Source organism: Zootoca vivipara, chromosome 2, assembly GCF_963506605.1.
Source record: "Zootoca vivipara chromosome 2, rZooViv1.1, whole genome shotgun sequence".
In the NCBI taxonomy this organism is placed as follows: Eukaryota; Metazoa; Chordata; class Lepidosauria; order Squamata; family Lacertidae; genus Zootoca; species Zootoca vivipara.
The window spans coordinates 21,136,688-21,149,714 of NC_083277.1; the positions used below are offsets into that span (position 1 = coordinate 21,136,688).

At 46.4% G+C, this 13,027-nt stretch overlaps 1 protein-coding gene across 1 annotated transcript in view; it reads right to left on the reverse strand.

Annotated features, from left to right (window-relative positions):
* Positions 1 to 808: 808 nt before the first annotated feature.
* Positions 809 to 13,027, reverse strand: part of FAM107A (family with sequence similarity 107 member A) — a 39,432-nt gene continuing 27,213 nt past the window's right edge. Inside the window, exons 3-4 of the mRNA XM_035106808.2 lie at positions 7,948 to 8,104; positions 809 to 2,457 (exon numbers count right to left, since the gene is read on the reverse strand). Of these exons, the coding sequence (XP_034962699.1) occupies positions 2,350 to 2,457; positions 7,948 to 8,104 (265 nt within the window). The 3' untranslated portion in view covers positions 809 to 2,349. The remainder of the gene's footprint in view (positions 2,458 to 7,947; positions 8,105 to 13,027) is intronic.

Consider the following 13,027-nt stretch of genomic DNA (forward strand, 5'->3'; position numbering starts at 1 on the left):
GAGCTGTAGTTTGTTAAGCTGTCGTTGGTTAGAGTTGGTTAGGAGCCCCTCTTTTCCCTCACAGAGGCTACAGTTCTCAGATTTCCTCTCGAAGATGCATTGATTGTGAAACCCCTCCGGCACTTGCAGCTCTGTGAGGGGCACAGGGGCCATCCTGTATAGAAACCAGCCAACTATATGAAGATAAAAGCTACATTTTTGCTCTGTCCACTTTCTTCTCTGATTGTGTCTACTGCCAGCAGAACGTTGCCCAGAAAGTAATGTGGTTACTTCTCTCCTCTATGCTTTCTGTTATGTACTGAGCTGAATCCTAGAACAATAGGATCCAGAAAGCAGCAGTCTGATTGGTCTGCAGGAGCCACCCAACCCAGCTCCAGGTGGAAGTGAATCAGCAACCTGATTGGCCTGCAGGAGCAGCCAATCAGGCTCCTGGATGAAGCGAGTCAACAACCTGATTGGCCTCCAGGTGTAGCCAATCAGGCTGCTGGCAGAAGTGAATCCACAACCTGATTGGCCTACAGGTGCAGCCCTGAAGTAGCCAATCACGCAAGGCCCTTTGTGTAAATAATGTTTTGGGGAAAGAGATGTTTTGGGGAAAGAGCCATTCTTCTCTTCTTCTTCTTCTGTTGCTAAGCCGAACAAAGAGCATGAAATTCACTCTTGACTCCGAGTATATTTCACTTTCTTCTTCTGGGAGGAAATCCCACTGTGCAAATGAAAAGGTGGTCACCTGGGGAGGGGGGATACCACAAAAGTTGAAGCACCCTCCTTGATTAAGCCTGGAGTTGTAGTTTTAAAAGAGCATCCGTTCCTTAGAAAAACGAAATCAGTTTATTTTGGCTGCTGGCTGTTTCATTCATAGAATATCTAGCAAAATATACAATTACTCATCAATTCAGGTTTTGTTCTGTGTTTGTTCTTGATAAAATGTTCTCTCCCCAAGAAAGCAATGGTGGCAGTTAAGTTGTTAATATGAGCATGTGCAATAATATACATGCAGCAGATACACAGATATCACTATGTTTATATAGCACAGTATACCTAAGTAGGGTACAGAATGAATTTCTTTGGGGCAATAATAATAATAACAATATGCACTTTCGAGGGAAAATAACAGACATTTTGGGAAGCACAGTTTCCGGTACCTCTGTATAGGCTGAATTCTGACTCGAATAGTACAAGATCCCCAGGAGCTGTTAAAACACTGCCCAATAAAGATCTCTGCATAGCCTTCAGACGTGGTGCCCCACCACTTCCCCGTCTCTCTGAGACCGCCATTTTCTTCTTCCATATTCTAAAAGCAACACATAGTTTCTTATTCCTTCCACACAGCTCCTAAAGGCCCCTTCTGGAATATGACCCCTGCTCCCCCTGTCAGAGCACGAGGGTTGAGAAGTTTTTGCATCCGACCGCATGATACAACCCGGGCCTGCTCTTTCCGTAGTAGCATGTTAAGTTGCAGAAAGAAACTTGAGTGCCATTTTTCACGACTGAATCTAAGAGAGGACCAATATATCCCCAGAGAAACAAAAAGACACCACGTGCTTCCCCCCATCATCTCAGCGGTGCAATACATAGGAGGCTTGCCTTATCGTGAGTCAGACCATTGGTCTAATCGCTCAGTACTGTCTACACAGGCCAGCCACAGCTTTCTGAGGTTTCAAGTGGGGGTTTCGACCTGGGAGCCTTTCACATTGTGAGGCGAACTTCAAGTGAAGTACAGAAACTCACACGCTTATTGACATGGTTGCATTTTCTGAGTGAGCTCTAGCGGTTAGCTGGCGCTGATAGCCTCTTCCCTTTTTCGTTTCTTTTGGTTTTTTTGACCCCCTTCTCTGGTTTTCCAACAAGCTACTCCAAAGATTAGCTTGACTGAGCCTGAAATTTATTACACAACCATTAGTTTCTGCTTCTGAGCAGCTTGAAGCCCTGGCATTGATATGGCGGCCTATTCTTCGTACAGACCATCGCCCGCTCTGTACTCCTGAGCACATGTCGCCTCTCCAAGGTTTAAGCCCAGAACTAACAAGGGATGGAATAGGGCATCAACATTGCCTGTTTACTCGAGAGGGAGGCTCAGGCCATTATTATTACGCCTCACCCAAGCGCTTCTACTAGCAGAGCACCACAAACTTTCCCAGCCCCCCCCCCACTGATGTTATGCCTTCCTAGATGTACAGCAAAAGCCCATGTTGGGGAGTTTCTACCGGAGCAAGCGTTAATAAACAGTAAGCAGCCCCAAAGACGTAACTGTGAATGTCCACCATATAAGAAGATGTCAGCGTGTAGGTATTCAAGCGAGCAGAGAAGGTCCTCCTCTCCCGTTTTGGTCTCAGCTGCTCCCATCTGCTAGGCGACCTTCTCCGCCCCAGTTAGCTTTGATGTCCTCCGCAGGTTTTCTTTTACTTTAATAAATTCCGGCGCGTTTTCTTCTTGCTTCTCTTGCGCCCTCTCCAACTGATGGGAGAAGAGAGGAAGGATATATACATGAATAAAACTGTGTGTGTGGAGAGAGAGAGAGAGCACGCTCAGGTTGGGATGGGGGGAAATGCAGCTCTCCATGTTTCTCCATCTCCAGCACGCTCTCTATTATTATCTATTTAAAGATATTTTAATCCCACTCTTCAGCCGAAAAAGGTTTGCATACAGATCACTGTACAAGCAGGCTACATTCCAGTCGGAGGTTTCTACAAACAGGAGGTTCATTGGTGGGAGGGCGGGGTATAGCTTTGCAGGGGTGGCCCTCCTTGTCACCCAAAAAAATCCCCTTCACTGGTTTGAGAAAGGCAGGACGTAGAATGGGAAGGAAGGCTGATTAGCAGCGCGAACTTCCTTGGAATGTTGCCACACTTTTACCGGGGGAAACATAGGAAGTCTCCTTATAAGAAGCAGACCCATTGGTCCACATTGCTTAGTACTGTATACGCCGCTCACTGGCAGCCCCTCTCCAGCCTAGGGGTCAGACTAGGGTCTCTCTCTCTCTGCCCTACCTGGAGATGCCAAGGACTGACCCTTGGACCTTCTGCAAGCAAAGCAGATGCTGTACCACTAAGGTATGGGGAGAATGCATTTTGATCTCCTCCCATTTTATAGAATCATAGAGTTGAAAGAGACCACAAGGGCCATCCAGTCCAACCCCCTGCCAAGCAGGAAACACCATCAAAGCATTCTTGACATATGCCTGTCAAGCCTCTGCTTAAAGACCCCCAAAGAAGGAGACTCCACCACACTCCTTGGTAGCAAATTCCACTGCCGAACAGCTCTTACTGTCAGGAAGTTCTTCCTAATGTTTAGATGGAATCTTCTTGTAGTTTGAATCCATTGCTCCGTGTCCGCTTCTCTGGAGCAGCAGAAAACAACCTTTCTCCCTCCTCTATATGACATTCTTTGATATATTTGAACATGGCTATCATATCACCCCTTAACCTTCTCTTCTCCAGGCTAAACATACCCAGCTCCCTAAGCCGTTCCTCATAAGGCATCGTTTCCAGGCCTTTGACCATTTGGGTTGCCCTCTTCTGGACACGTTCCAGCTTGTCAGTATCCTTCTTGAAATGTGGTGCTCAGGGCCGTCTTAAGCACATCCAGCGCCGTGGCACAATGATCCCTCCGGCGCCCCCCCCCTTTCCCAAAATTCAGAACTCGCGGACCACCTTGCAGCCCCGGGAGCCGCCGCCCACAGAAGACGTTGCTGATGTGGTGGCCGCAGCACGGCTGACCAGATCGCCAGAGCCCCGCACTCACTTACGAGGCTCTGGGGCGCCTCCTCCTCCTCCACTGCCTAACAACGACAGCCCGCTGCTGGTGCTCTCACTGCTGCCTAGTGGCCTGAGGAGCAGGAGGTGGTTGCCATGCCGCTGCCTGTGCCCAGGGGAGAGGTGGTGGAACGGCGGGCACCGGTTACGTGGAGGAGGCCCCTTGGGAGCCACTCCCGCCACCGCCGCTCCCTCAGATGACAGCGGCTTGGTGGGCAGCGGCTGAGGGGATTCCTGCGGCCGAGGGAGAGGAGGAGTAGGCGGCGGTGGAGCCATAGGGCTTAGTGCTGGCATCCCCAAACTGCGGCCCTCCAGATGTTTTGGCCTACAACTCCCATGATCCCTAGCTAACAGTACCAGTGGTCAGGGATGATGGGAATTGTAGTCCAAAACATCTGGAGGGCCGAAGTTTGGGGATGCCTGGTTTAGTGGCTCGTTGCGCCCCGCCACCCATTTGGCGGCGTGCAAGGAAAGGGAAGGCCGCCGGCAAAGCCGCACAGCTCCCCAACTTGCTGGGGTGCCCCTGAGAGGCCAGCGCCCTGGCGCAATGAGCCACTAGGTCCTATGGGAAAGACGCCTCTGTTCCTGCTCTTGTACCATCTACACTCCACCCCCCTTTTCTAATGAAAGGTAGCTGCTAAAAGCTTGGGGGGGGGGAGAGAGATGCTCGGATCATGTATTTTGCCTATCTAGCAAATAGCTTTAATTGCAAATAAGCCAGAATAATTAGGAAATTGCTGAAATCAGGTTGAGTTGAGACAATAGTAATTAATAATCATCATAATCAGGAGGCTTTAAAATAAAATGATAAATAGTTAAGAACTCTTAATTAAACGCCTGAGGAGGAGAGTATGTTGTTTAAATTGTATTGGGGTATGTTGGTTTTTTGTTTTGAAAAATAAAAAATAAAAGAGCTTAATTACAGCAGATTTCCAGCTAAGCTCACGCTACGCGTCTTCCAAGCCATGGAACATCCACTTAAGCGATGTCTGCAATTACCAGCTAGCGTGAGAGAAGGGAGCAGCCTGTGTTAATGAAAACAAGAAGGATGAACATGGTAACATGTTGATAACTGTGGCTTCAAGAGATGTGCGCGACGCTCTGCCGAAAATTTAATTAAGATCTCTTTCTGGTAAGAGTGCAATGAGCAATGTTTTGGTTGCCTTCCCTGTTTCGCCGGGCTGGTTTAAAATGTTGAAATCCTGAACCGGTGTTTACAAGCTTAGAGCTCTCGGTGACTTCAAGGGGATTGAAGAGCTTGTAAGTGGTGTTAAGATCTGGGGATCAAAGCCAGGATAGGAAAGCAGCTGTTCTGCTGCTGGGGCAGGAGGCTTAGGCGGCCTGGTGGCTGCAATCCCATTACAGACGGCAGAACCTGGATGGAAAGGGTTTATCCAGATCATCAGGTGAAAGCTTGAGGCATGTTCCTGCGAGTTTTGAGCAAAGGTAAATTGCACGGTGCCAAGTCATGGACTGGGGAGTAGGCGTGCCCTTTGCCAATGAAGGCCGGTTTGCTCCAGTGAATGGGCCCCCTGCCACACCAACCCCAGTCTGCCCTCTCTGTCAAAGTAGCAGGGGCATAGTAGCAGGGGCATACCTGCCAAGTTCCGGCCTGAGAAATAAGGGACCGGACCGGAAGTAGCAGACCGGAAGTAGCGCTGCTGCCATTTTGGAACTGGGCGGAGCATGCTCAGAAGTGACTTTTGATGCTGCTGTGCCCAGTTCCAAAATGGCCGTCGCACCAGAAGTCACACTTCAGCCATTTTGGAACTGGGCACAGCAGCATCAAAAGTCGTTTCTGAGCATGCTCCGCCCAATTCCAAAATGGCTGCCGCACCAGAATAAACCGGGGGAAACCAAAAAAATCCGTTTTTTCGGCTGGGAACAGCTGGAAAAACGGGGGTTTCCCGGGGAGACTTGGCAGCTATGAGCAGGGGGCATTACCTTTCTGCTTCCTCCTGCTTAGTCTCAGCAAACGGACAAAACTAGAATTAGTTGGGTCTGCTTGCCATTGGCTCCGGTAGCACAATTTGCAGCACGTTGGTTGTTATCCTACTGTTGGTTAGGAGTCTGGGCTGCTTCCCTTCCTTTTGCAAAAGGGGCTGGCGTGCTGGGTGCTTGTTTAAGAATAAAAATGGATTCGTTTGGTGGCAAAGCACAGTTCAATCTTGTCAGCCCGTTCGGTTCGCAGGCATCCCCAAACTGCGGCCCTCCAGATGTTTTGGCCTACAACTCCCATGATCCCAAGCTAACAGGACCAGTGGTCAGGGATGATGGGAATTGTAGTCCAAAACATCTGGAGGGCCGAAGTTTGGGGGTGCCTGGGTTAAAGTGTGGGGTAGGGAGCATATAAAGGAGCCACCTCAAGCTCCTTGGAGAAAAATATAACAATAAAACCAATAAAAATAAATGATCTAATTCTGCGGTTCCCAATCTGGGTGGTACAAGCCTCCAGGGGGTGGGCAGTGGGATTAGGAAGTGGGGTGCTAAGAGTCAAAGGCAGGGATCAGCAAACTTTTTCAGAAGGGGACCAGTCCACTGTCCCTCAGACCTTGTGGGGGGCTGGACTATATTTTGAAAAATATATATGAATGAATTCCTATGCCCCACAAATAACCCAAAGATACAATTTAAATTTAAATAAAAACACACATTCTACTCATGTAAAAACACCAGGCAGGCCCCACAAATAACCCAGAGATGCATTTTAAATAATAGGACACATTCTACTCCTGTAAAAACATGCTGATTCCCGGACCGTCTGAGGGCCGGATTGTGAAGGTGATTGGGCAGGATCTGGCCCCCTGGCCTTAGTTTGCCTACCCATGGTCAAAGGCATGGGGGGAGGGGGCTGGAGGTGCAAATGACTAAATCCTCCATTTTTGTTGCATCAGTTAAACTAAATTGTTTTACTTGGATACTGCATAAATTCTCACTTATTTGTTTGATTTTTGTATGCATATGCAGCTGCCAGGATACTTAAAGCTCAAAACTGGAAAGGGGAGAAAGTACCAACAATTGAAGAATGGCAGATTAAATTAGTAGAGTTTATGAATTTGGCAAAAATGACAGCAGCAATTAGAAACATTCCAAAACAAAAAAATTAAGCCGAGTGGAAATATGTTGAAGAGTATTTGAAAAAAGAAGGTATACAAACAGAACTGGTGATATGCTTAGGGTGAGATAACACGCAGGAGTATATATATTAATCAGTGATTTTATTTTTTTTAGAATTTATAGGAGGTATAGCAAGGTTTGCTTAATTATTAAGGGAAGTGATATACAAATGATTGGAAGTCAATATTATGTTGGTGTTTTGTTTTAGGTTTGTATTTTTGTATATTTTATGATTTATTTATGTTATATCTAATGTGTTTACTTTTTTGATTGTGTATTTGTTTTTTTATGAATTTAAATATATATAATCTCACTTACTGTATTTGTTACTGATTTAAATTCTTATGGTGTAAGCCTTTTTCTGAGCGGGTCCTGCAGACTGCTGTTCTGAATAGCACTTCTGGTAGGGTTGGGGCCACTGGGGATGAGTTTATGGAATGAAGGGGGTGCTGGACCAAAAATGTTTGGGAGCCACCAATCTAATGGATCATTTGATGAGTGGGGAGGGAGACATGGGTTGGCTGCCTGCCTCTGCATGCCTTGTGTGGGCATGCATGTGAGACGGTCGCATGGCCACACCCACTTTTGGCCACACCCACTGCTGGCCTGGGGCGCCCAGAGGGATGGCTAAGGATGGATACAGCCCTCTAGTCACAAAACATCAGTCCCTGGTGGTTTAGACCAGGCACCCCCAAACTGCGGCCCTCCAGATGTTTTGGCCTACAACTCCCATGATCCCTAGCTAACAGGACCAGTGGTCAGGGATGATGGGAATTATAGTCCAAAACATCTGGAGGGCCGAAGTTTGGGGATTCCTGGTTTAGACAGAGCAGCATCACTGTGGTGCAAGTACAGAGCACTGGGATTGGTCATGGCTTCATCGGTTTCCAAGCCCTGTTCAGGTATTGAAGCTCGACAGCAGCATCGTGCATAAAACCCCACAGATCCTTTCCCTAACCTACCAATGCAGAGTTGATTGTGAAAAGACTGAAGAGGACCATGTGCTTGTTTAGAGTAAGTACAGGCTGGATTTCTCTCTGCTTTATTGCAACAAGATTTCAGAACTGCGTCCTACCTGATCCAGCTTCTGTTGCCTCTTCAGGAGCTCTTGCTCAAAGGGCGATTTCAACTTCTTCGCCTCTTCCTCTTCTTTCCTCTGCCTGATCAGCTGGTTCCGCCGCCGATGCTCCATGACTCGCTGAAGTTCTGGTTTGCTCTCGACTCCCAGGCCTCTGTGAACCCGGGAAGGGAAAAGGGGCAGGTTAAGGCTGAGCTGCCAAGTGCAAATGGTTGCATCCTGCGGGGGAAACACACAGGGAAACCCTATATGTAGGCAACGCTATTCAAAAGTAAGACCCAGAACTCAATGGTACTTACTACAAGAAAAGTGGGCAAAGAATTGCATGCTTGTGGTGGAATCCTACACATGTCTACTGCTAAGAAGGGCGTCCCATTGAGTTCAATGGGACTTACTCCCAGGTAGATGTGTAAAGGACTGCCTTTAAAGAAAAAACTACTTGGGTATAATGATTATGTACAAAGGTGCCCCAGCAATGGAATCAGTCCCATAAAGAGAGTCGGCTGATGCCCACATTGCTGCCCTTCAGGTGCTGCACAAACATTTTTATTTACCCAGATATTTAATTAAACATTTCTCCCCTTTGCTGATTATGCAGCTGCCTCCAACCTACTGCTTTAGTTCATTTATGTGTTTTATTATATTGTTTTATTTTGTGAAGCACGGGGTCTGAAATCGAAGATGATGAGAGGCAACTTATCTATCTGTATCTTAGAATTCCAACAGGTGTTGCTTTAAGATGCCACAAAAACCTGTCCTCTTTACCATTTGGCCACCCTAAAAAAAGAGGCGGGGGGGGGAGGAATGGTAGCGGGTTAGTGGTGTGGTCAACCATGTGCCTGGTGGTGTCTTCCTGAGTAACCAATTCAGGCTGACTGGGCACAGGACCAGTTCCATTGGCCAGAAAGAAAGTGATGGGAATCTGTGGTACTGGCAAGGCAGGGGGTTAAGACAGAAGGTACCCATTTCCCCACCAAGTAAAATAAGCAGGAGCCCCCCACCCCCAAGGCAGAGAAGGGCTGGCTTGCCACCTTTTAGAGTAAGCAAGGCAATGCACGTGGCCATCTAAAGGGCAACCCCCAACCCCACAATACTGCTAAGTTCAGAGTCTAAAAATGACCCAACTGCAGCAAGGATGGGAAGGAGAAGGGGGAACTCTGTGCTGGCCACCAGGCAAGGGCTTTTCCCACCTGCCTTGCCCCACCCTCCAGCCCTCAGAGATTTCAGAAGGAAGTTGCTACCATGACCATAATGTGAATATGTTTTTTTGATGAACTGATTGGAAGACTATGAGTCATGGGGAGGTAGGGAGAGAGAGAGAGAGAGAGAGAGAGAGAGAGAGAGAGAGAGAGAGAGAGAGAGAGAGAGAGAGAGAGAGAGAGAGAATTCAGCAGTACTTAGTTTGTTTTTTGGTTGTCCGTTTGTTAATGTTGTTAAGATTGTTTTGTGGATTGTGAGCGCTTTGTGAATTTTATAATGTGACTTTTCTTGCGGTTGGGCTGTTCAATCTATTATTTTTAGTTGTTTGGTTAATGTTTTACAGGAGGTGGTCACTTTATTGATGACTTGGTAATTTGTATATCATCTATGCTGCAATTGTGATGTTCTGCTATGTTATTATTTATCGTATGTAAGCCGCTTTGTGACTCGTGAGAGTGAAAAGCGGCATATGAAAAGCGGCATAGAAATATAGAAAATGAATGAATGGGAAAAGGAAAACCACAGACTCCTGAAGGTCCCACTTCATGACAATGAAAAATATTTGAGAATATTTGATCAGTGAGGCAACTTTATGTATGACAAATCACGCATCCGCGCAAAAGCTTTATCCGAAATTATTCCCCGCCCCGTTACTCTCTGTGATCAACTGGGTGTACCCTTAAAATTGTATGGAAAAAGTGTAAAAAGAAAATGTTTTAATTAAGCATAACATTCCAAAGTTTAGTTACAGGTAGGTAGCCGTGTTGGTCTGACATAGTCGAAACAAAATTTAAAAAATCCTTCCAGCAGCACCTTAGAGACCAACTAAGTTTTTTATTTTGGTATGAGCTTTCGTGTGCATGCATGCTTCTTCAGATTCCAAAGTTTGACCAACTTAAAAATAAATAAATAAATCTCAGCCACTTCTTTACCATCCACCAGCAGGGGGAGTAATTCAACCAATAATCTTACACTAGAATACCTCTGGCAGTTTTTGCTGCAAATAGTTCCTGCACAAATTGACCTGCTTTTAAGTTCAGTACTGCAAGTGGTGGCCATTGCCCATCATACTGACTTGAGCAAAGTTGGGTCAGGATTCAATGGCTGTTAATGTTGCATAAGGGTGCTATAACCGCATGGTACGGATGTGTGGCCTTAGTCAGTGTGGTGTATTTGAATGGGTTTTTAGCTCCAATGCGACTGTTTACATTCTTTGACCTTTTGGTCACCCTGGCCAGATGACGTCCCTTGCGACTTATCAAGATCTGAACTGTATTTTAACAACAACAATAAACATCAAATGAATTGACAGAGAGCTTGGAGAACATAGTCAATCATGTCTGGACTGGATGGACCAATGGTCTCGCTGTATAAGGCAACATCCTCCCCACCCCACAACTAATCTTGGGGATTGTGGTTTGTTCCCTAGGGAGATAGGTTGACTGTTAAACCCCTGCAGCTCTGTAAGGCAAACAGAGGTCTCTGACAACTCCCAGCACCCTTAACAAACGACAGATGCCAGGATTCTTCAGAGGAAGCCCTGACTGGATAAAGAGGTATGATATGGTTTTAAAAGTATAGTGTAGATGGGAGTCGTAGAGAGACCCCCCCCCTTCTATGTGGTCCAAGCTTGTGAAATAAATATATACAGTGGTGCCTTGGTTTTCAAATGCCTTGGTACTCAAACACCAAAAACCCGGAAGTAAGTGTTCCTGTTTTCAAACATTTTTTGGAAGTTGAACGTCCGATGTGGCTGTTGTTTCCGGGGCACCTGTACCAATTAGAAGCTGTGCTTTTTGCACATTTTTCAGACGTTAAACAGACTTCCGGAACGGATTAAGTTTGGTGCTTTCGGTTTTGCTATTTATTTTGCGTTTTTGTTTTTGAGGCTTTTTCGGTTACTTTGTTTTTGTGACTGTGTGGAACCCAGTTCAGCTACTGTTTGATTGATTGTGTGACTGTGGAAATGGATAAAAGCCTCCCCATCCAAACAATGACTATCATCAGTACAGGTAAGAGGGGAAAAAATGTAACTTTTATCATCTACAATACTGTCTTATTTATTTTATAGTACAGCACATTGATTATTGCTTTCATTTTATGGATCAATGGTCTCGTTAGATAGTAAAATTCATGTTAAATTGCTGTGTTAGGGGTTGTTTTTAAAAGTCTGGAACGGATTCATCCGTTTTGCATTACTTTCTATGGGAAGGTGCGCCTTGGTTTTGGAACGCTTTGGTTTTGGAACTGACTTCCGGAACGGATTAAGTTTGAGAACCAAGGTACCACTGTACAGCTAAAAGCAAGTGCTGAGGACCCACAGAAGAGGAGAGCAAAAATCTGGTCCTAAGCTCAATAACTTGCCTTGGATTTTCAACCTAGAGATAGGGATCAGATCCTTGACCAGGACCTGCAGATTCCTTCAGATCTGGTATGTTGCCTGCTGAGGCAACTGCAGATCTCCGAGATCTCTGGTGTATTTAAAAGGGGCCCCTGACCATCAGGTCCAGTCGTGTCCGACTCTGGGGTTGCGGCGCTCATCTCGCTCTATAGGGCGAGGGAGCCAGTGTTTGTCCGCAGACAGCTTCCGGGTCATGTGGCCAGCATGACAAAGCTGCTTCTGGCAAACCAGAGCAGTGCACGGAAACGCCGTTTACCTTCCCGCCGGAGAGGTCCCTATTTATCTACTTGCACTTTGATGTGCTTTTGAACTGCTAGGTGGGCAGGAGCTGGGACCGAGCAACGGGAGCTCACCCCGTTGCAGGGATTCGAACTGCCGACCTTCTGATCAGCAAGCCCTAGACTCTGTGGTTTAACCCACAGCACCACCTGGGCACTAAACACGCTTCAGGCCTGAGACTGTTTCGAAGATGTTGCGACAATTAAACTAGTATTAAAACCAATACACTTCTAGCACAGGTAGGTATTAAGATTGTGAAGATGCTGTGCCAGATCCTATTCTTATCAGATGGAAGCAGGCAGGATACACACAGCCTGGAATAAAAGTAGCTCCCAGCTCCACAGGTAAGCATGCTGGTTGTTAGCTGCTGCCATTATTATTACACTCCCATTAATTGTATCTACAGAGGAACATAGGAAGTTGCCTTAAACTGAGTCAGGTCATTGGTTCACCAAGCTCAATACTGCCTACATTGACTGGCAGCAGCTCTCCAGAGTTTTTTTAGGCAGGAATGCCAGGGACTGAACCAGGAATCTTCTGCATTCAATGCAGATCCACTACCTCTGAGCTATAGCTCTTTTCTAGCCACCCACCACAAATGATTGTTCTTGTTCTAAGCCGGCTAGGGAGGGTGTTGTTGTTGTTTTTGCCCTGAAAGGTGGAATACAAATTTATAAATGAACGAATGCATGAATAAATACATATGCTAATTATCCGATCTGAACAGCTCATTCCATAGCCTAACTGCCCCTGCCTGCCCTTTTCAAACAAGATTCATGCTTCATAAAACAAACAACGATAGCGGATGTGGCTTGGAAGCAGGCAGGATATTTACCAGCTCTTCTGCTTCCTTTTATCTAGGAGGACCTTTACAACCCCCCCCCCTGTCTTCCTTTCATCTATAAATACATGTACCTCTTTGGAGAGTTTGGGGAAATCTTGGCGGGAGTTGACGTTCATCGGGCTCTATTGATGCTGCAAGAACCCAAGGCGAGATTATGAAACGTGACCTGAATTGTGTGTAGGCTTCTCCTCTGGTGTAGGAGTGCGTGTCCACTCAGGCTTTGAGATTTTAAAGAATGATATTTTTAAAAAGAGAAGCAAAAGAGCTATGGATATTGTAGTGCAATGGACCAGCAGGTGAATGTTAAAAAGGGGGGGGGGACGACGACGACGAAAGGGTAAGGATGGATAAAT